Source organism: Mesoplodon bidens, assembly GCF_964165515.1.
Source record: "Mesoplodon bidens genome assembly, chromosome: 6".
Lineage (NCBI taxonomy): Eukaryota > Metazoa > Chordata > Mammalia > Artiodactyla > Ziphiidae > Mesoplodon > Mesoplodon bidens.
This window is the reverse complement of record NC_138162.1, coordinates 1,871,481-1,893,296: the sequence shown is the minus strand read 5'-3', so window position 1 is coordinate 1,893,296 and position 21,816 is coordinate 1,871,481. Positions and strand designations below refer to the sequence as shown.

General features: G+C 50.9%; 1 protein-coding gene across 7 annotated transcripts in view; it reads right to left on the bottom strand.

Moving 5' to 3' along the window:
- Positions 1-19,188, bottom strand: part of CAMSAP1 (calmodulin regulated spectrin associated protein 1) — a 56,951-nt gene extending 37,763 nt beyond the window's left edge. For 4 of the 7 annotated variants that reach the window (XM_081237293.1, XM_081237296.1, XM_081237297.1 and 1 more), the window contains exons 1-3: positions 19,103-19,187; positions 17,993-18,152; positions 48-310 (exon numbers count right to left, since the gene is read on the bottom strand). In XM_081237293.1, coding sequence (XP_081093419.1) covers positions 48-310; positions 17,993-18,152; positions 19,103-19,138 — 459 coding nt within the window. In that variant the 5' untranslated portion in view covers positions 19,139-19,187. Of the gene's footprint in view, positions 1-47; positions 311-17,992; positions 18,153-18,314; positions 18,466-19,102 lie in introns of those variants that run through there. The other 3 variants (XM_081237292.1, XM_081237298.1, XM_081237295.1) reach the window with 3 other exon arrangements.
- Between the last annotated feature and the right edge of the window lie 2,628 nt (positions 19,189-21,816).

The window sequence follows — 21,816 nt, the reverse complement described above, 5'->3', positions numbered from 1 at the left end:
AGTGGCAGCCCACCAGCCGCCCCCGCCCCACCGCCCAGGCCACTCACCATCTTTATGGGTGCGTGGCTGAGGTCGGGCTCTGTCACGGGGGTGTCGTCACTCTCCATCACGTAAATCCCTTTCCGGGACAGGGCCTGGATGACAGAGTGGTGTCCCTGCAGAGCGGCCACCTGGTCCCCTTTGAGGATGAGGCTGCAGACGCGGCAGTACAGCTCGCTGGACAGCAGGAGCTTGATGACCGGAGGCTTGATGTGCTCCTGCTCGTACTGGTCGATGTAGAAGGGGTCCCTGAGGTCCTCCGGGATGTCATCTGCACGGGGAAGAGACCGCCGCGTGAGCATGACGGCATCCCCACTGTCTCCAGACACGGCTCAGGGCTCAGGGCTGACGGCACGCAGACGACGGACAGACGGGCCGTGAGCGACGACAGGCGACTAGCAACGCGGGCGACCCCGGCTGCTCGGCGAGCCCTGCTCTCCTCCACCGGCAGAGGCGAGCGAGCCACGCGCAGCGCTGAGCGACACCACCGCCCGACCCCACGAGCATCTCTCCTGAGGCAGGAGGGCAAGGAGCAGGTGTGGGAGCTGCAGGGGGCTCGTGAGCCGAAGGGAGGCCAGGACCGCGCCCAGCCAGGCCACACCGAGCCCGTCTGCTGCCAAATCAGGGGGCTACAAGGCCAGGCGCCAGGCCTTTAGAAGAAAGCGCCAGGCCTGCCGCTGCTGCGACAACCAGGCCGGGACCGCAGCCGTGAGCCTCTGCGCATCTTTGGACCGGGCGGCACAAAACGCTATGAGCCATGTTACCAAGCATCCCCTCGACCCCATCAAATCAAGACTCCTGTCCCTACATCACAAATGAGGACACCGAGGCACAGAGAAAGTCGGCAACGTGCCCAAGGCCACGGGAGTCAGAAACCAACTATGAACGCAGCGTAGTCCACGGCACCTACACCGCTCCCCATACACACACACCCGCCGTGTGTGCGACGCTCTCCCAGCGGCTGCAACAGTCTCCCCACCCGCTGCCCTTCACGCTTGCCCTGCAAGCTGTCAACCACTGTCCCCCAAATGGGGGACTCTGCAGTCCAGTCCAGCTGCACCTCACTCTGCTGCGCTCTGCGGACACTGTGTTTTCTCCAGGTGGAAGGTCTGGGGGAAGCCTGCCTCTAGCCAGTCTCTGAGCTCCATTTCTCCAACAGCATTTGCTCACTTTGTGTCTGTGTGCCATTTTAGTAACTCGTGCAGTTTTCAAACTGTGTCATTACTATCCTATTTGTTAAGGTGATCTGCAGTCTACTGTAACTGGAATTTCGCAGCAAGAGTGTGGTTTTTTTTTCTTCTTTTTTTGGCTGAGTTGCGTCTTCGTTGCTGCACGCGGGCTTTCTCTAGTTGCGGTGAGTGGGGGCTACTCTTTGTTGCGGTCCGCGGGCTTCTCACTGCAGTGGCTTCTCTTGTGGTGGAGCACAGGCTCTAGGCGCGCAAGCTTCAGTAGTTGTGGCTCGCGGGCTCAGTAGTTGTGGCTTGCGGGTTCTAGAGCACAGGCTCAGTAGTTGTGGCGCACGGGCTAAGTTGCTCCCCGGCATGTGGGATCTTCCCGGACCAGGGCTCGAACCCGTGTCCCCTGCATTGGCAGGCGGATTCTTAACCACGGCGCCACCAGAGAAGCCTCCAAGAGTGTTTTTAACGAAGCCGTGTAGGTTGGCTTTTAGACATAACGCTGCTGCACACTTGATGGACTACAGTCCAGTGTAAACGTCAGGTTCAGATGCACCGGGAAACCAGACCTCCGTGCGACTCGTTCAGCCGCGCGGCCTGGGGCTGAGCCCGGCTCTCTGGTCTCTCACTCCACCCCCCCCCACCCCCGCACCCCCACCCCCGCGGCGCCCACGCTCAGGCCACGCCTCCAGGGCAGCGCCATCGCGCACGCGCAGTGACCCCACCCAGGAGCGCGGACAGCGCTCGCTCAGCACAGGGGGCCACCTTCTCCGCCGGCGGGGAGCAGGGCTGACCCACGCCGGGAGTCAGGGCAGGACCCGGACGCAGCCCCGCGACGCCGCCCACCTGCAGCTCACGCAGCTGGCTGGGAAGTGAGCCTCGGAGGCAGGCAGGGTCACCTCCGGGGGCAGCGCCGGGACCCGCCCCTCCCCGCTCGGCCGCCGGCTCGCTCGCCCTCCTGTCTCCCGACACGGGCGGGGGCACGGCCATCCCACTGCCCAGGGGCCCTCGGTCAGCAGCCGCGACGGCGCAAGGACCCGTGTGGGCGTCACCACCAAGCGCTGAGCCGGACAGAGCTGGTGGGACAGCGGCCTGAGGACACTGACTTGGGGACACAGGTGTGAGGCACGGCTGTCTGAGGGACACTGTCATTCACCCGAAACATCAGGAGGCAAAGCAAGCGCGGCTCTGCAGCTGTGGCCGCAGCGATCTAGGCTCAGGGCTCTGAAGTGGGCCTGCTGGAAAGGCCACGAGAAGGGTCAGAGGATGCGGACAAGACTACAGTTAAAACGGGGTCGGAGCTCCACGCAGAAGAAGGAACAGGGCGCCGGCTGGTCGGGTGAACAGGGGATCCGAGCTGGAGGCCGGCACGTGCGCTGAGAATAGGACCTGAGCACGTCAGCCTGGCCTTGACCGCGTGCGCCTCTCACCTGGCCGGTCAGAATCCCGGCCTCAAGTACAAAGCATGGACACTACGAGGCCTGTCTCCGGGGTTGGGAGAGGATTGAACCAAAACGTACGTGTGAGTCAGCAACGCTGTGGGCGGAGCCCGGAGCTCAGCAAAACTCACGCAAGTATCAGTTATCAATTTTATCATCAATCAGGCTAGAAAGCCTGCCCAGGAAGCACCCTTCCTGCTGCTGTCTGTCACACTGTCCCATCCTGTCTACCAAGGCCACATCACTCGGGGGGGGGGGGCAATGGAGACGTGGCAGCACATGGGGGGCGGGCAAGGACCCCCAGGCAGGCGCCAACCCCAACCTGAAGCCCGAGACGGGTTCCCACCTAGTCTGAGGAAAACCAAGATGGCAAGCCTCCACGACCCAGCAGGACAGTGAGCCTCACCACGTGAGAGCTTCAAAAACACAGCAGTGTCCAGCCCCATCCTAGACCAACTAAACCAGAATGTCCTGTGGGCTCACAGGCATCAACACCTGTACCACTGAGAATCCACCAGAGAGGCTCCAGAGGCGGCTGACAGTCTCCATCGAGAAGTCCCTTACTTATACACTCTGGTTGTGGAAACAGGCACTCACAGAGGGCTTCTAATTCTGGACCCCTGCCTGCACCCCACCCTTCACTGGAGATGCCAGACAGAAGGGAAAGAAAACAGCCAGCAGCTGGCCCCACCGGGCACAGCCCAGTGACTCTCCTCCCCTACACCAGGCGAGCTCAACAAAACCATACCCCAGCGGTGGCGGGATAGGTGGGCGCCACGGGCTCTTTTCTCCCCCTTTGCTGAGGCAGGCTCGGTTGCAGGAAACACACAGGCTTGGCTTCTAGTCAAAAAGCCAGGAAGAGAGACCCCTGGGAACCCCCAGACAGCGGGTGGAGGATCACAGAAAAGAGGGGGTGGATAAGGAATCCTGAACCTGTGTACACTGTCCTGGATGACCCTAAGTAGCCCATGTGTGACAGACCCAAAGAACTGAACTGACCTTGGAACCACTGCCCACAAATGGCAAAACAGACTTCTCGTCTGAACCTAACGGGGTTTACTGCAACCCAGCTGCTAACAAACCAGCAAAAACACGAACATCATCCAAAATATTTTAGCAGGGCCCAGAAAACAGGCTCACAGTATAATATTCTAAGTGTCCAGGACAGGGGCTTTTCTGGTGGCGCAGTGGTTAAGAATCCGCCTGCCAATGCAGGGGACACGGGCTCGAGCCCTGGTGCGGGAAGATCCCACACGCCACGGAGCAATTAAGCCCTCGCACCACAACTACTGAGCCTGCGCTCTAGAGCCCGCAAGCCACGACTACTGAGCCCACAAGCCACGACGCCACGACTACTGAGCCCGCAAGCCACGACTACTGAAGTCCACGCACCTAGAGCCTGTGCTCTGAAACAAAAGAAGCCACCGCGGTGAGAAGCATGTGCACCGCAACAAAGAGTAGCCCCCGCTCATCACAACTAGAGAAAACCCGTGCGCGGCAACAAAGACCCAATGCAGCCAAAAATAATTAATTAAAAAAAAAAATGTCCAGGACACAATCCATAAGTACTCAACACATAAAGACAGGAAACCGTGACCAATTCTCAACGGAAAAGACAGTCAACAGACACCAACCCTGAGATGACCCAGATGTTAGAATTACTGAAGACTTTAAAACAAGGCCCCACGAGGCCCTCTTGAAACAAACAGAAAGATATAAGTTATTAACAGAGAAATAAAAACTATTAAAAAAAAAAAACCAAACCTTCAGAACTGCAAAATACCGTATCAACAAGAAATTCAATGACAGATTCAAAAGATGAACAAAACAGAAGCGGACTCACAGATATAGAGAACTAGTGGTTACCAGTGGTGGGGAAGAGGAAGGTACAAACAACTGGGTGTGACAAAGGCTCAAGGATGTATTGTACAACGCAGGGAATATAGCTGATATTTTGTAATAATTGTAAATGGAAAGTAACCTTTAAAAATTGTATATTGGGCTTCCCTGGTGGCGCAGTGGTTGAGAGTCTGCCTGCCGATGCAGGGGACACGGGTTCGTGCCCCAGTCCAGGAAGATTCCACATGCCACGGAGCGGCTAGGCCCGTGAGCCATGGCCGCTGAGCCTGCGTGTCCGGAGCCTGTGCTCCGCAACGGGAGAGGCCACAACAGTGAGAGGCCCGCGTACCGCAAAAATAAATAAATAAATAAATAAATAAATAAATTTAAAAATTGTATTAAAAAATAAAAATTAAGTTAAATTTTTTTAAAAAGGCAAACAAAACAAAAGAGAAAAGAGTCAGTGAACTTGAAGACAGATCAACAGAAATAATCTACCTGAAGAGCAGAGGGAAAATCAACAGAATGAAAAGCAGAGCCTAAGGGAGCTGTGGGACAACATCAAAAGATTTAGTAATTATGTTACTGCAGAAGGTAGATTGGTACAGAAAAAGCATTTGAATAAATAATGCCTAGAGTTTCCCCATATTTGGTAAGAAACCAATTTTCAGGCTTAGGAACCAACTTGAAGAAAACCAGGCCCACACACTTCATAATCAAATGGCTGAAAACCAAAGATGAAATAACAGGCCCTCGGGACCCCTAACTGGAGGTATCAGCCAGACTTTCAATGACTATGCTTAAAACAATGAAAGGAAAAAAGATAAGACTAAGAATTTTGGCAGAAAAGTGGAAATTATTTTTTAAAAAAGAGACAAAAGAACTTGGCAGATGTGAAAAAGAACCAAGTAGGAATTCCAGAACAGAAAAATACAGTAACTAAACTGAACTTACATACTGGATTGCTGAATAGCACATTACACACAGAGGAGAGAAAACGCAGCAGAGAAGGTCAACGACAAACACTGCTTCGTGTCACAGGGGTGTGACTGGAGACCCAGAAAGAAAGGAGAGAAAATATGGGGCAGAAACAGTATTTCGACACAGAATGGACAAGCGTTTGCCAATACTTGTAAAATTCATGCTTCCCAGCAGGAGAAGGAAGGGAGGAAGGGAGGAAGGGAGGGAGGGAGGGAGAAATGCACACACCAAAGAACATCACAGTGATACTGATAAAATCCAAAGACAAAGGAAAAGCTTGTAAAGCGGCCAGAAGGAGCTTCCAGTCAGGACAAGACGGCACAGATCATCCTTTCCCTGCTCCTCGCTACTAGGTACCACTAAAAACCCTGGAAATAACTCAAAGGACACACAACAGAGAACTCTGAAAGGTGGAAGAGGAAGGCAAACTGGTTGGGAACCCAGGACTGGCAAAGCACAGCAACAGGGTGTCTTACAACCCCCCACCCAACAAAAGGTGACCCAGGCCTGGTACTTCCTGACCCCCAGCCTAGAAACAGAAGGCAAGCCAAGCGGGCTCATTCCTGCTCCAGGTGGAAGGGGAGTCCCCCCTACTGCACCAGGCCAGCCTGGCAGAAGCAGCGAGGGATCGATAGGAAGCCCCACACCCACCTCCACAAGGCACCCAACCTGGAAGCGCTCTCCTTCCCCATCAGGCCAGAGACACCCCCACTCATCACTGGGCACCAGGGGAGTCCAGCAGTGCGACCTCACCGTGACGAGCAGCCCAGGAAACACTCTGCATCCCCCAGAGGCAGGGGCGCCATAACAAGCATCCAGCCTGGTGCTCCTCGTCCCGAGGGTAGAGAGTCCCACCCCACCCAGAGGCACTCCTTCTGCCTCCTAAAGCAGTACCAGCAGGGACGGCGGGAACCCCAGAGGTACCAGGCATACCAAGCACAACAAAATGGCACCACAAGGCTCTGCACATTAGACTGCCGCTGGAACCACAGTCCACAGAGTGGGCCAGGACCTGCATGCTGAACCTAAGCAGGGAGACTGCTTACTATGATAAAAAAAAACTTAAGTAGCACCCAGAGTCACCTAACATAACAGCCAAAATGACCAGGAAATAATCAAAGATCGCCTATCATAACCAGAACCAAGAAAATCATGACTTTAATGAGAAAAGAGAATCAACTGACACCAACACCAAGATGTTGGAGTTATCCGACAAAGGGCTTTAAAACAAGTATCAAAAACATGACTCCAGGGCCTCCCTGGTGGCGCAGTGGTTGAGAGTCCGCCTGCTGATGCAGGGGATACGGGTCCGTGCCCCGGTCTGGGAGGATCCCATATGCCGCGGAGCGGCTGGGCCCGTGAGCCATGGCCGCTGGGCCTGCGCATCCGGAGCCTGTGCTCCGCAACGGGAGAGGCCACAACAGTGAGAGGCCCACATACCGCAAAAAGAAAAAAAAAAACAAAAACAAAAAAAACATGACTCCACAAGCAATCACAAAGTCTCCTGAAATAAATGAAAATTGGAAAAAAAATTCAGCAAAGGAGTTATAAAAGGAATCAAATATAGAACTGAAAAATAGAGTAACAGATTTTAAAACTCACTAGTCTCAACAGTAAAGTAGAGATGACAGAGGACAGAATCAGTGAACTTGCAGACAGATGAACAGAATTTACCCAATCTAGACAACAGAGAAAATATACTGAAAAGATAAAATGAACAGAGCCTCAGGGACCTGTGGGAGAATAACAAAAGATCCAATATTTGTATCACTGGAGTCCCGGGAAAGAAAGTGAGTAGGTCTGAAACAATATTTAAGGAAATAATGGCTGAAAACTTCCCAAACATGGCAAATCATATAAACCCACCGATTTCAAGAAACTGAGTGAACCCCAAATAGGATAAACCCAAAAAATCCATGCCAAGACACAGCATAATTGAACTTACGAAAACTAAAGACAAAGAAAGTATTTTGGAGCAGCTGTAAAGAAAGGACACGTGAAGGAAAAGGGAACACCAACTCAACTGACAGTGGGTTTCTCCTCTGAGCCACAGAGGCCAGGGGGAAGTGGCACACATTACAAATGCTTGAGGAAAAGAACTGTCAACCAGATTCCATATCTGGCAAAACTATCCTCAAGGAATGAAGGAGAAATAAAGACATTCTCAGACAAAAGAAAACTTAGGGAAAAAAAAACTGTCTCTAGAAAACCTTAGAAGAGGCTAAAGGAAATTCTCCAAATAGAAAGAAAATGATTTAAAAAAAAAAAATAAGGTCTTCCCTGGTAGCACAGCGGTTAAGAATCCGCCTGTGGGGCTTCCCTGGTGGCGCAGTGGTTGCGAGTCCGCCTACCGATGCGGGGGACACGGGTTCGTGCCCCGGTCCGGGAGGATCCCACATGCCACGGAGCAGCTGGGCCCGTGAGCCATGGCCGCTGAGCCTGCGCGTCCGGAGCCTGTGCTCCGCAACGGGAGAGGCCACAACAGTGAGAGGCCCACGTAATGCAAAAAAAAAAAAAAAAAAAAAAAAAAAGAATCCGCCTGTGGGGCTTCCCTGGTGGCGCAGTGGTTGAGAGTCCACCTGCCAATGCAGGGGACACAGGTTCCTGCCCCAGTCCGGGAAGATCCCACATGCCGTGGAGCAGCTGGGCCCATGAGCCATGGCCGCTGAGCCTGCGCGTCCGGAGCCTGTGCTCCGCAGCGGGAGAGGCCACAGCAGTGAGAGGACAGAGTACCGCAAAAAAAAAAAAAAAAAAGAATCCGCCTGCCAATGCAGGAGACACGGGTTCAAGCCCTGGTCCAGGAAGATTCCACATGCCATGGAACAACTAAGCTCATACACCACAACTACTGAGTCTGTGCTCTAGAGCCTGTGAGCCACAACTACTGAGCCCGCGTGCCACAACTACTGAATCCTGCGCGCCTAGAGCCCATGCCCCACAAGAGAAGCCACCGCAATGAGAAGCCTGTGCACCACGACGAAGAGTAGCCCCCGCTCGCTGCAACTAGAGAAAGCCCGCACACAGCAACGAAAACCCAACACAGCAAAAAAAAATTTTAATAAATTTTTTTAAAAAGGGAACTGTGAAAATGATTTTTTTTAAAAAAGGAATCTTGGAGAAGCAGGAAGAAAAAATAATGTAAAGAAATGGGTAATAAGTGTAAATACAATAGACTATCCTTCTCCTGAGTTTTCTAAATTATATCTGATGACAAACAAATCTACAACACCTTCAGGTACTCAAGACAATGGTAGTATTTAAAAGTGGGGAGAGGGCTTCCCTGGTGGCGCAGTGGTTGAGAGTCCGCCTGCCGATGCAGGGGAAATGGGTTCGTGCCCCGGTCTGGGAGGATCCCACATGCCGCGGAGCGGCTGGGCCTGTGAGCCATGGCCGCTGGGCCTGTGCGTCCGGAGCCTGTGCTCCACAACGGGAGAGGCCACAACAGTGAGAGGCCCATATACCGCAAAAAAAAAAGAAAGAAAGAAAGAAAGAAAGAAATAAAAGTGGGGAGAGCAAAGGAACCTAAATGGAAAAAAGGTTTCCACACCTCACTCAAAATGATAAAACAATACCAACAATACCTGTCAACTGTTGGAAGTCACATATGTATACTGTAATACCCAGAACAATCACTAAGACAGCTATACAGATATACCCCAAAATGAGATAAATAAATCAAGATGGAATCCTAAAAAATAGTCAAGTAATCCACAAGAAGGCCCCAAAAAACAAAACAAAACCAGGAACAACAGAAAACAAACAGAATAAATAAGTAATGTCAGACTTAAGCAGTAACAATTACATTAAATGTAAATACTCTAAATACACCAAGTAAAAGACAGAGATTGGCAGAGCAGATTAAAAAACACAACACAACTATATGTGGTTTATAAGCAGCTTACTTCATATTCAACAATGTAGGTAGACTGAAAGTAAAGGGATAGAGAAGGCTATACCAGGCAAATATTGTTTAAAAAAAAACAGGAATAGCTATATTAATATCTGATAAAGTAGAAAGAAAATTACTAGAGACAAAGTGAGACATTACGTAACAGTAAAGGGGTCAATCCACCAAGAAGACTTTACAACCCTAGATGTGTATGCACCAAAGTACAGAGCCTCAGAACTCATTAAAAAAAAAAAAAAAGGACAGAGCTGTAAAGAGAAATAGACACTACAAGCATAGTGAGGGACTTAAACATCACCTATCAGAACTGACAGGATTGCCAGACATAAAATCAACAAGGAGAAAGATCTGAACGACACAACCACTAAACAGAATCTAACTGACCTGTGTAGAACAGTCCACCCGGCAACAGAAAACACCTTCCTTCAAGTGCCCACAGAACATTCACCAAAACAGACCTTATCCTGGGCCATAAAACAAACCTCAACAGGTTTAAAAGAACAGAAATCACACAGAGTATGCTATCCTACCATAATGGAACCAGACTAGAAATAATACCTAAAACACAAACGGGAAAATCTCAACAACTGGAAATCACACTTTTAAATAATTCATGAATCAAATAGGAAGTACCAAAGGAAATAAAGAGAAATACACAGAACTGAACGAAAATACAACATATCAACATATGTGGGATGCGGCTAAGGCAGTACCGTGTGGAAAATTTATAGCACTAAATGCTTACACTAGAAAAGAGGATAGATCTCAAATCAATAATCCAAGCCCCGGGACTTCCCTGGTGGCGCAGTGGTTAAGAATCCGCCTGCCAATACAGGGGACACGAGTTCGATCCCTGGTCCGGGAAGATCCCACGTGCCAGGGAGCAACTAAGCCCGTGCGCCACAACTACTGAGCCTGAGCTCTAGAGCCCACTAGCCACAACTACTGAAGCCCACGCGCGTAGAGCCCGTGCTCTGAAACAAGAGAAGCCACCACAAGGAGAAGCCCATGCACTGCAACAAAGAGTAGCCCCCGCTCGCCACAACTAGAGAAAGCCCATGTGCAGCAACGAAGACCAAATGCAGCCAAAACACAAATAAATAAATTTATTAAAATAAAAAAAAAGCTCATCATCATTAGTCAGCAGGGAAATGCATACCCAAACCACAATGAGTTATCACAGCCCACCCACTTGAATGGCTACTATTTAAAAGACTGACAATGCCATGTGTTGGCAAGGATACAGAGCAACTGCAACTCTCATGCCACACTTTGCTGGTGGAAATAAAAAATGACACAGCTACTTTGGAAAACAACCGAGCGGTTAAACACACTTATATGACCCAGTAACTCCATGGCCAGGTATTTACCCAAGACAAATGAAAACACATGCCCACACAGACCTGAATATTCATGAATGTTCACAGCAGCTTTATGCATAGTAGACAAAACTGGAAGCAATCCGAGTATCCATCAACAACTGAATAAGTATTAAATAAATAAATAAATATTTTTAAAAGCGCAACTAAGAAGTCTGCATGCCGCAACTAAAAAAGATCCCGCATGCCATAACGAAGGTCCCGCGTGCCACAACTAAGACCCAACGCAGCCAAAATAAATGAATGAATAAATAAATTTAAAAAAAAAAGTAGGTAAAATGTGGGTAGCCAAACAATGAAGACTATTACCAGGCCTAAGCAAAAAGGTCTATACACATGGATGGGTCTCTAAAATACTAATAAGTAAAGGAAGCCAGACAAAGAATACCTGATGCATGACTAGAGGCATATGATACTCTAGAAGGACCAACCTAATCTACAGTGACCGGAGCAGATCAGTGAGGCTACGGGCGGGGACTGACTGCAGGGGCTCAAGGAAACCCTTGGAGGTGATGAAAAGGCCTTACCTTGATTGTGGCCCTGTGCACAGGGGTGTATACATTTGTTTAAACTCATCAAACTATACTCTTAAAAACGTGTGCATTTTATTGTATGTAAAGTACATCTCAATGAAGTTCGTTTTCTCAAAGGTGCAAAATAAAATTCTTCACTGTATACCCAACAATGGGCTTTAACCCATCCTACAGAGACTTCTCTAAAAAGCCAAGGTTTAATACATCTCTTCCCCCCTGAGAAATCTTCAATGGCTCCCCAATTCACATACAACAAAAACCCCCAAATTATCAGCCATTCCAGGCATTCCAAGGCCTGGCCCTCGGCATTCTGTCCAATCTACATTCATCTTACATTCATCTCAACTCTGCAGTAGCTAAATTCACATTCCATCCCAACTAGAGCGCTAAGCTTTCCCTTAGCCTGGAGGATGCAGCACTCTCCCTGCCTTCCTTGTCCTGGTTCTCTGTTCCCTTACCTTCACTTGGTGCTTACCCACCTGAGCCGCACACTCAGCTTTACTTTCTTGAATGGAACATTCCAGATTCCCTCAGGGGAGTTTCTCACCCTCCCTTACCCGTTCTGCCAGAGCACTTGCTCGTCTCTCAGGCAGTAGTCTCCTTGGCCTTGCATCACAGGTCTATGTTTGCAAGGCCACGGCCAGCACTCCGTGAGCCCTGAGAAGCACGCTGAGGACCCCACAGGTCACAACATAATGTTCAGCTGAACTGATTCAAGTTTACTTTTGCCTGAGTTTGAAATAACTGGAGGACAGTGACTGAGGGATATTTAAGTGAACTAGTCAGCATGAACGATAAGAGAGGGCTAGGCGAGGGAACACGAAAGAAATCAGAGACAGAAATAAAACTCAAAGATCACCTCTCTCTATGTGGCAACAAAACCAGGAAAGTAGGGGAGCTCCAGGGAATAAAGACTATAAATATTCCCATCAAGGGCACCACAGGCTCCAGGCAGCCCCCCAGCTGACCCTTCCCCGTGCTCGCCCACCTGCCATCCCACCTCATCACCAGCCCAGGCTCGACGACTCTGCTTTCCTAGTATCTGCTGGCTCAACCTACCTTTCTAATTCCCACGGCCGACAAACTGGCCAGGACCTTGGTTCTTCAAGCCAAAGCGACATCGGCTCTGCAATGGCCTTAATGTGTGTGTCCCCCAAAATTCACGTAATGGAACCTAACCCCCAAGGTGAAGAAGGTATGAGGAGATGGGGCTTTGGGAAGGCAATTAGGTCATGAGGGTGGAGCCCTCACGAATGGGATCTGAGCGCATATAATGAAGCTCCCTCGCCCTTTCTGCCACGAGGGCACAGCGAGAAGACGGCCGTCTACAAATCAGGAAGCAGGCAGGCTCTCACCAGACACCGAATCTACCGGCACACCTTGATCTTGAACTTCCACCCTCCAAAATCATGAGACGTGAATGTCTGTTGTTCTTAAGCCACCCAGTCCATGATACCTTGTTACAGCGGCCTGAACGAGTCGAGCTCCTGGCTACTCCACTAACTACAGCCTCCTCCCACTCCAAGCTGCTAGAAGAATCTTGCCAGGCTGCCTCTCATCCCATCGCCACCCTACGCAAAAACCTTCCGAGGCATACATCGTGAAAGAGATCGCTAGCCAGCCTGCAACACCGTGAACAGTCTGGCCCTCACTGTTTTCCAAACTAATCACCTACTATTTCGGTCCACAAATCCTCTGTCACAACAAGCTTAATCGACTCAGGGCCCAAGAACTCTTCTTCCTCTGCACGGAACCTGCCAGGTACGCTCCGCTCTACTCTTGGGGGTGGGGTTCTAAATATCAGCCACCCTTCAAAGCCTGTCTCCCCACGGAGCCTCCCCAGGCAGCCCTCCCACAGCGACCACTGCCCCCTGAAGCCCTGGTCCCTGTGTGCCCACCTGACAGTTCCATATTCTACCTCAAGACAGCTCGTGGACTAATGCCATGCTGCCATTTTTCAGTCCTTGCATTATTTCATTTTCCTTTGTATATGTCAATAATTCATGTGACTTTTAAGCAACTAAAGAGATAACATCATACAACTTCCCCCCTTGCACTTCCTGTAGTGCAAAACACAATTATGCACATGACAGCTGTTACTGGCTGAATGAATGTAATATTGGCTCCATCCTGGTCACCTTGTGATTAGATGAAAAATGATAGCAATCTGAGTTTTTCAACAGTTGAAGTAGGAAGTAAAAAAGGAGACTGGTACATATAATGGTGATACAGCCACCAAAAAATCAATAGCAGGAGAAGCCTATAAGCTATTAGGAGGATAAATGTAATATAAAGAAAATAGTAAGGGCTTTTTGTAAGAATACTTACACAAATTTAACATCCTAAAGCACAACCGTGGCCGACCCTTTTGAGGGTCGCTCAGATTCAAAGGATTGGGACAGTCTGAACTTAAAGACAGATTTACATTCCTTGGCTAATATTTAATTTGTGGCATCAGGACAGGAAAGGGAACTTGTACAAACTGTTATAGCTTTAGAAATGAAAATTCATCCACGTACAGCCACCAGGACAGAAATCTTTCTATTCCACCTGTTTCAAAGGCATTTCCAACTCTATCACCAACCTGACAAGTATGTGAGCACTGACTGTCCTGCAGACATGGCATTAAATGGGACAACCATAACCCCTGACCTCACAGACACCAGGAGGTTCTCGGCATACCCAAGCCGAGGGGAAGGTCAGGCCACAATGTCAGCCAGCGACCTGACTGCCACAGTACCTGGGACCACCGAGCAGGTGCACCCAGGCTGCTCTGTAAGCTCCTAACTAAGCAGCACTCAAATCCCGTGCTATAAACAAAAGACTATTAAAATATAAAATCTAACTCAATAACCAATAATCTGAGCAAATCATCACATCCAAAAAACTTGCCCGGGGGCTCCCCTGGTGGCGCAGTGGTTGAGAGTCCGCCTGCCGATGCAGGGGACGTGGGATCATGCCCCGGTCCGGGAAGATCCCACATGCCGCAGAGCGGCTGGGCCCGCGAGCCATGGCCGCTGAGCCTGCGCGTCCGGAGCCTGTGCTCCGCAATGGGAGAGGCCACAACAGTGAGAGGCCCGCGTACCGCAAAAAAAAAAAAAAAAAAACTTGCCCACATGCTTACGTATGAGGGCCTCAAGCAGCCACTGTGCCCCCGCTGGTCCAGGGGCGAGAGCAGCGGCGGATTTCACTTCCAGTTCTGGGCCAGGAGAGGAGTGCTGAGCACGTGCTCCCTTTTAGCCAAACATCAGACAACAAAGGAAGGTGGTGACCCCCTGAAGTTGACAACGAAGGCATTTTGCTCCTAATATCAATTAAGCAAACAGAGAGCCCGAGCTGTCCTTGTGGTCTAAGTAATGAGACAGCTGGCAGCGGCTTGGTTACAAATACCCTGCCAATGGCTGCACAGATTTCCCTTCCCACAACGTGGTTTCCAAATCAGCGGTTTAATTAACAAGATTGTGGAAGGACAAGAGTGTCAACCCCTCACTAGCAGTGGGCTCTGGACAGCCCTGTGGCCCCTCTCAATCCCAGCTGACTGTTGGTAAAAAGGGAAGGGTGACCCTGGTGGCCCCTACGGGCCAGTCTGGCGTGGTTCAGGGCAGCTCGGCTCGTGGTGAGTTGCAACTTGGTTTCCAGGGCTCCTCAGAGGACGAAATGACCACCACTGAGCTACACAGCAACACACTTGCAAGTAGCCGAGTGCCTTCTAGTACTTTCCCTGGGTCACTTTTTCAACATTGTCTTTGGGAGATAACAAAAGCTATTACTCCCCCACTGTCCCTGAAACCAAGGCCCAAATACCTTTAGGTTTCCTAAGGTCATGGACTAAAATCAAAAGCCAGGAATGCAGTAGCTCCAGTCCAGCACTCTATTCTGTAAAATAAACGTCCAAGTCACACCTTTAAACTTTACCAATTAACTACAACTTTCACCCAAAAGGACGTCACAAAAATATTCCAGCTGAGCAGGTCCTACTACTTCTTACTGACACTTTTAAGTGAACAACTTTCCATATATCCAATATATTATTTCTGAAGAAATAATTAAAACACTGTCCATGAAACAAGAGTTAACCCAAAAAAGAGGAGAAGAATCTAAAAATAAAAGCACAAGCCGGCCCACAGTTCTTGGCTGTGGCACCAGATGCAGAAAACTGGAGAAAACGTTTCTGCATAACCATATGCCACCTCCAGGCCTGGCCAAGGGTGAGCTCTCCTGAGCCTCCCCACTTACTCCAAATGGCAGACGGTGGCCTTGGGGACACAGAGAGAGTCCCAAAAGGCAAACGCAAAACAAGGCAGCCTCAGAGCACCTAGCCCTGGAGTGTCCGCATGCTTTCCGTTCCTATACAAACAGTGTTGGGTTTCATTGAGCTACTTAATGAACAATTGTGTAACAAGTAAAGATTTAAGCCACTTCCACCATCATCCCCACCAAAAGCTGATTTACAACTAAAGCACGCAGACTGAAACTGCCATGTCTAATTAACTGAAAGCTAGCTGGAGACGCACATGGAGACGTCCAGAAGACGGAACAAAGAATAGGCCCCTGGATTAGGAAGAGTTCTGGAGGGGAAAGATCCACACTATCCGAACAAAACCCCCTCCCCACCCTGTCTCCTGAAAGACAGCACCCCACGCTGGGCAGCAGGGAAGCTCCCACCCAGGCTGCGACCCCCACGCCAACTAAATAGAAGAAATCACTTCAGCTGAGCCCAGGCGAGTGTTCTCAGTCATGTGAACTGGGATCACCCAAATTTGTAAATTTAAAGAGCAGTTCTCAGTTAGAAAAAAAAAAAATACACCAGCTTCCCTTCCTGAAGCAAGGTACAGAATGGAAAAGCATTCTCATTTTGCAAACATAACTGGAAAGCAGACCTCCTGAGATCAGTTTGATGAGCACAGCCCAGCCAAGGGATGGGCAACGTGCAGCCCAGTCTTAGAGCCTCAGACAGCCTCCAGTCTCCTGCAGCTCCTGCCCACGTTCTGTTCTATAAATACACACCTTCAGTCATTTCAAAACTTTAAAGCCAATTTTAATATCAGCTTTTGAATTAGTTATCTGAAGAGTCAACAAGTATTAAAGAGTGACTTGGTACTGGAAATAAAACCCGACTAATCCAACAGTGACACTGAAAGAGATGCATATTTATTGCCAGAGAGCTGACAAATCCCATGCTGAATGCCAAAGCTAAATGCAACAAGATAAAAATGCATTCACTAAGCTTAAGAAGTTGGAAAGCAAACAACGAGAGGGCTTTTTAAAAGCATCTGTGTCTGTATAGCATTCAGTACCAGAACCTTAGCCACCTCCATATGCAAAAATCTTAAAAATACACACAGGAGTGAAACTTTGCACATGTGCCCGAAGAGCCATGCCCAAGAACGCACTGTGCTCAAGCGCAGAGAACTGGGACCCAGCCAGCGCCCAGGAGCGGTGAACGGGCTTCCTGTGAAATACTACACAGCAATGGAAAAGCAAGGCGGGGAAGATGGGAGGAAGCGAGGAAGAATCCAAGAACCTGATGAGAAAAAAGCGGTCGCTATGACAGGTGCAGAAACCCGTAAAACTAAACCGCAAGAGTTTAGCGATGTAAACAAATGTGCTGAAATATAAAGGAAAGCAAACCAACGGCCAACACGAGACCTGAGGTGGGTGTAAGGGGAGGCCACGGAGCTGGGACAACCACACACTGCCCTGCGAAGCTCAACCGTCATACCTGAGTGGCCGCTCTGGGATGACTCGTTCACTGTCCCTAACTCTAAAACTTCATACGTGCTTCTCATCAATTCTGTATTTTCCCAAAATCACTGTTCCCCCACCACACTACGCGGAACTGGATAAAGCTTGGTGGAAGTATAAAAAAGAACTGTAACACAGAAAACTACAAAGTAAAGGGGGAAACGCTCCTTGCACGCTATAAAACCAACTTAAAATGAGGCGCTGCATTTAATCCCTAGGACTTGCAGGGCGTGTTTATCCTCATGACGAGTCCATCCATAGCACAGGCCACTCCAACCGGTGAGATCCTGTCACCGGGAAACGCCCGCTCAGCAAGTTTTCACAACCAGTCAACCAGACTCTCTTCTGAAACGATTCTCTCTCCAGTTCCGTCTCACTCTACAAACAGGAACGTTTTCACCAGAATAGAGGCAATTTTTAAACAAATGCTTCAAATTTAAAGATTACACGGCACTCAATTTTGTACCTGAAACGAAGCACCTGAAATTAATCAAAGACAGCTTTCGGAGCCAAGCAATCAGGAGAATCACTTGGTCTGTAAGATTCCAAGAGCTGGAAATCGGAGCGTCTTAATCCACTAAACATATTAGGGCCTGACCAATAACAAGGTTATCTAGTTCTTCGAAACAGGAATTAACCGAAGGTAATGATTCGAATGAAACCCTACCCATTTAAAAGGAATGCTCGTTAGGGAATTCCAAACCTGACATCTGGTAAGAATCGAGAAAGGCCGGCCGGGGTCCAGGGTTTCTGCCCTGGACTCCCGCCCGACCCGCCCGAACAGGAGAGGTTCCGCCCGCGAGCGCAGGGGAGCGCCGATCCCTGGCCGCACCTGCAGGACCCGCGCGCCCCCCGACGCGAGCGCAGAGCACACCGGGCCAGCCCGCGCCTCCGCGCCCCGCACGCGGGGGACACTGCACAAAGGCACGGCCCCTCCCCCGCGCCCCCGGCCCACCTCGGCCATAGGCCTTGGCGCAGATCCACTGCAGGTTGGCGGCGATCTTGGCCCGCGCCGGGTCGTAGCGGTCCAGCGGCACGATGTCCACGGCGCCGTCGGGCGCGGCCTCCATCCTCCTCCAGCCCTCCCCGGTCGGGCAGCCGCCCGCGTCCACCATCTGCACACAAAAGGGCCGCTGCAGCGCCAGCCGCGCCGGACCCGGCGGGACAAAGGCGCCGCGCCCCTCGCCGCGCCCGGGACCCGCGTGGGGCCGCGGGGCACCGACCGCCCGCGCCCCCCGCCCCGCGCCGCCGCCCGGCCCGCGCCCCCACCGCCTCACCTCAGAGCCGCCGCCGTCGCCGCCGCCGCGGGTGTTGCTGCTGCATGCTGCGCGGCCGAGCCGGGGCCCGCGGGGCCGGGGGGCGGCGAGCCAGGGGGCGCGGGCCGAGGCCTCGGGCCGGGGCTGGGGGCGCGTGCGCGGAGCCGGAGGCGGCGGTGGCGGTGGCTAAGGAGGCGGCCAAGCGGCGGGAGCGCGCGCGCCGCCGAGGCCGGCGCAGGCGCAGTGGCCGAGGCTCCAGCCCGCGCCCGCCCCGCCCCCTTCCGCAGGCGCAGTGGGCGCCGGCCCGCCCTCGCCCCGCCCCCTTCCGCAGGCGCAGTGGGTGCCGCCCGAGGCCCGTTCCTTTTCCGCGGGCGCGGGCGCGGGGCCGCGCGCGGCGCGGGCGGCGCGGGCGGACAGGCCCCGGCGGCTCCCGCAGCATCTCTTTGTCTGGGCCGGGCCACCGCCTCCCCGGCATTGGGTTGTCCGGACCACTGGCCCCCAGCCGCCGCCCGACGGGCCGAGCGCCTGTGCAGGCCGACCGCGACCCTGCACCCCACAACAGCCCCGGGGGTTCCCCCTCCCGGAGCGCAGCGCGGGGAGGCCGGGGGCGCCTCCCCCCATAGCGGCCCTCGGTGCCTAGAGACCCCCCTCACAAGTAACCCAAAGAGCCTGGGTCGCCTCCTACCATAGGGGGCTGGGAGCCCGGGGACCCCACCCGGAGAGCCGCCTCCGGAATACCCCTCCCCCCGCAGCACTGGAGGCCAAGGAAACCCCCTCCTCCTGCAGCGCGTGGAGTCTGCCAGGATCACCTGTTCCCGGGCGCGCCCCGAGTGGGCTCTAGCCATGGTCTCCAGGGCCTGGTCCAGGGAAGGTGGGCGTCTGGACACCCGAGACAAACTGCAGCGTCCTCACCGCTGAGAGTAGCCATGGGGACGGGCCTCAGGCACATCCTCCAAAAGGGGCTGGCTTAGTCCTGACAAAGTCACCACCACAGGGCCTGTATCGGGCTAATAATTATAATAACACCGTGAAACCTCCTGTGTAAGTGATGCTTCTGAAGACCTCACAGCCAAACTAAGACAGGGCGACTCACTCCTGTGCCAAACGCCAGGGTCCAGGGACCCAAGGCCTGGAGGACAGCAGGAAGAAATGGTTTCCCATGAGTAAGGGGCCCTGGGAGTGAAGGTCACAACTGCTCCCAGCCTCCAGCGGTTTTTAAGGTGCTGCCAACCTCCACTTCACCCAGCATCCTAAGCCAGGTTATCAAGCGACGAAAGCTCAGAGGACTCAGCCTGTCATTCACAAACACTTATTCCTGTGCAGGCATGAGCCTCACTCTGGCTCACAGCAGAGAACAAAACACAAATCCCGGCCCGCCCCATTGTCCCGCCAGGGAGCTGAGGTCTAGCGGAGAATGGGACCGCGTGTGTAGGACATGAGGTGGTGAAAGGGTAACGGGTCTGGGGGCAGGCAGGCAAGGAAAACCGTAAGGGGGCATTTGAGCAAAGACCTGCAGGAAGTGAGGGGCAAGCAGGAGCGCGTACCCGGGGCAGCTGCGGTCTGGGCAGGGGGTACAGCAGGCACAGGGACTCTGAGGAGTGCAGGGAGGCACTGAATCTGGAACCCAGGATCCAGAGACACTGGTAGGAAAGGGGTGCGGGGGCGGAGAGGCGGTGGCAGATCCTGCACAGTAAGAACCTTGACCTGTTCTCTGAGTGAGATGGGAAGCCACAGAGGAGCTTTGAACACGGGGAGGAAGGATGTGACTGACCCTTTAGAGGGGTCATTCTGTTTCCTGGGTGAAGAATAGGCGGTAGGAAGGACGAGAAAGGAAGACCACCCCCTGACCGGTGGGGTTCGGAGTTCATAGAAAGAGACGGGGTGGAGGGCAACTCCAGGGGTTTTTATTGATCTTGACTTTGTCTCCTGCAACCTTATTAGTTGTAACAATTTTTTGGAGGATCAATTAGGATTATCTATATATGAGATCGTGACATCTGTGAATAGAGGTAGTTGTACCTCTTCCTTTTCAGCTGAATGACTTTTATTCTTCTCATCTAATTCCCTGGCCAGAACCTCCAGCACAACGATAAACAGAAGTAGCAGAGTAGATATCTTTGTCTTGTTTCTGCTCTTAGAAAAGCATCCAGTCTTTCACCACGGAGTATGTATGATGTTAACTCTGGGGGTTTTGTATTTTTCAGGTTGAGGAAGTTCCCATCTATTCCTGTTTTGTTGAGTGTTTTTATCATGAAAGGGTGTTGGATTTCAGCAAATGCTTCTCCTGTGTGTGACTATTGAGATAATCATGTGGTATTTTTACTCATTCTATTAATGTAGTATATTACATTAATGATTTTCAGATATTGAACCAGCCTTGAATTCATGGGATAAATCCTCTGGGTCATAGCGTATAATTTTTTTTTTCAAGTTTGGCAAATCATTTTTTGGAGCTTTACTGAGATAAAATAAATGACATATAATATTGTGGAAGTTTAAGGTGTGCAATATGATAATTTGCTCTATGTATAGGTGTATACTGTGAAATGATTACCACAATAAGTTTAGTTAACACATCCATCACCTCACCCAGTTACCTTTGTGTATGGGAATTTTTTATGGTTCCATATGAATTTTAGGATTGTTTTTTTCTCCCTCTGAGAAAAATGTCATTGGAATTTTGATAGGGATCACATTGAATCCACAGATGGCTTTGAGTTGCATGGACATTTTAACAGTATGAATTCTTCTGATCCATGAACACAAGATGTCTTTACATTTATTTGTGTCTTCAGTTTCTGTCATCAATGTCTTATAGTTTTCAGTGTACAGATTTTTAACTGCCTTAAATTTATTCCTAAGTATTTTATTGTTTTTTGATGCTATTGTAAATGGGATCGATTTCCTCATTTCTTTTTTGGATAGTTTGTTGTTAGTGTACAGAAATGCAACTACTTTTTGAATGTTAATTTTTTGTGTGTGTGTGTGTGTGGTACGCGGGCCTCTTACTGTTGCGGCCTCTCCCGTTGCGGAGCACAGGCTCCAGACGCGCAGGCTCAGCGGCCATGGCTCACGGGCCCAGCCGCTCTGCGGCATGTGGGATCCTCCCAGACCGGGGCATGAACCCGTGTTCCCTGCATCGGCAGGCGGACTCTCAACCACTGCGCCACCAGGGAAACACCTGAATGTTAATTTTGTATCCTGCAACTTTACCGAATTTGTTTCTTAGTTCCAACAGTTTTTTGGTGGAATGGTTGGGGTGTTCTATATATAAGATCATGTCATCTGGAAACAGACAATTTTCCTTCTTCCTTTCCAATTTGTATGTCCTTTATTTCTATTTCTTGCCAAATGGTTCTGGCTAGGACTTCCAGTACTAGGCTGAATAGGACTGGTGAGAGTGGGTAACTTTATCTTGTGTCTGGTCTTAAAAGGAAAGCTTTCAACCTTTCACCACTGAGTATGATGTTAGCTGTGATTGTCATATGTGCCGTTTATTATCTTGACTTAAATTCCTTCTATA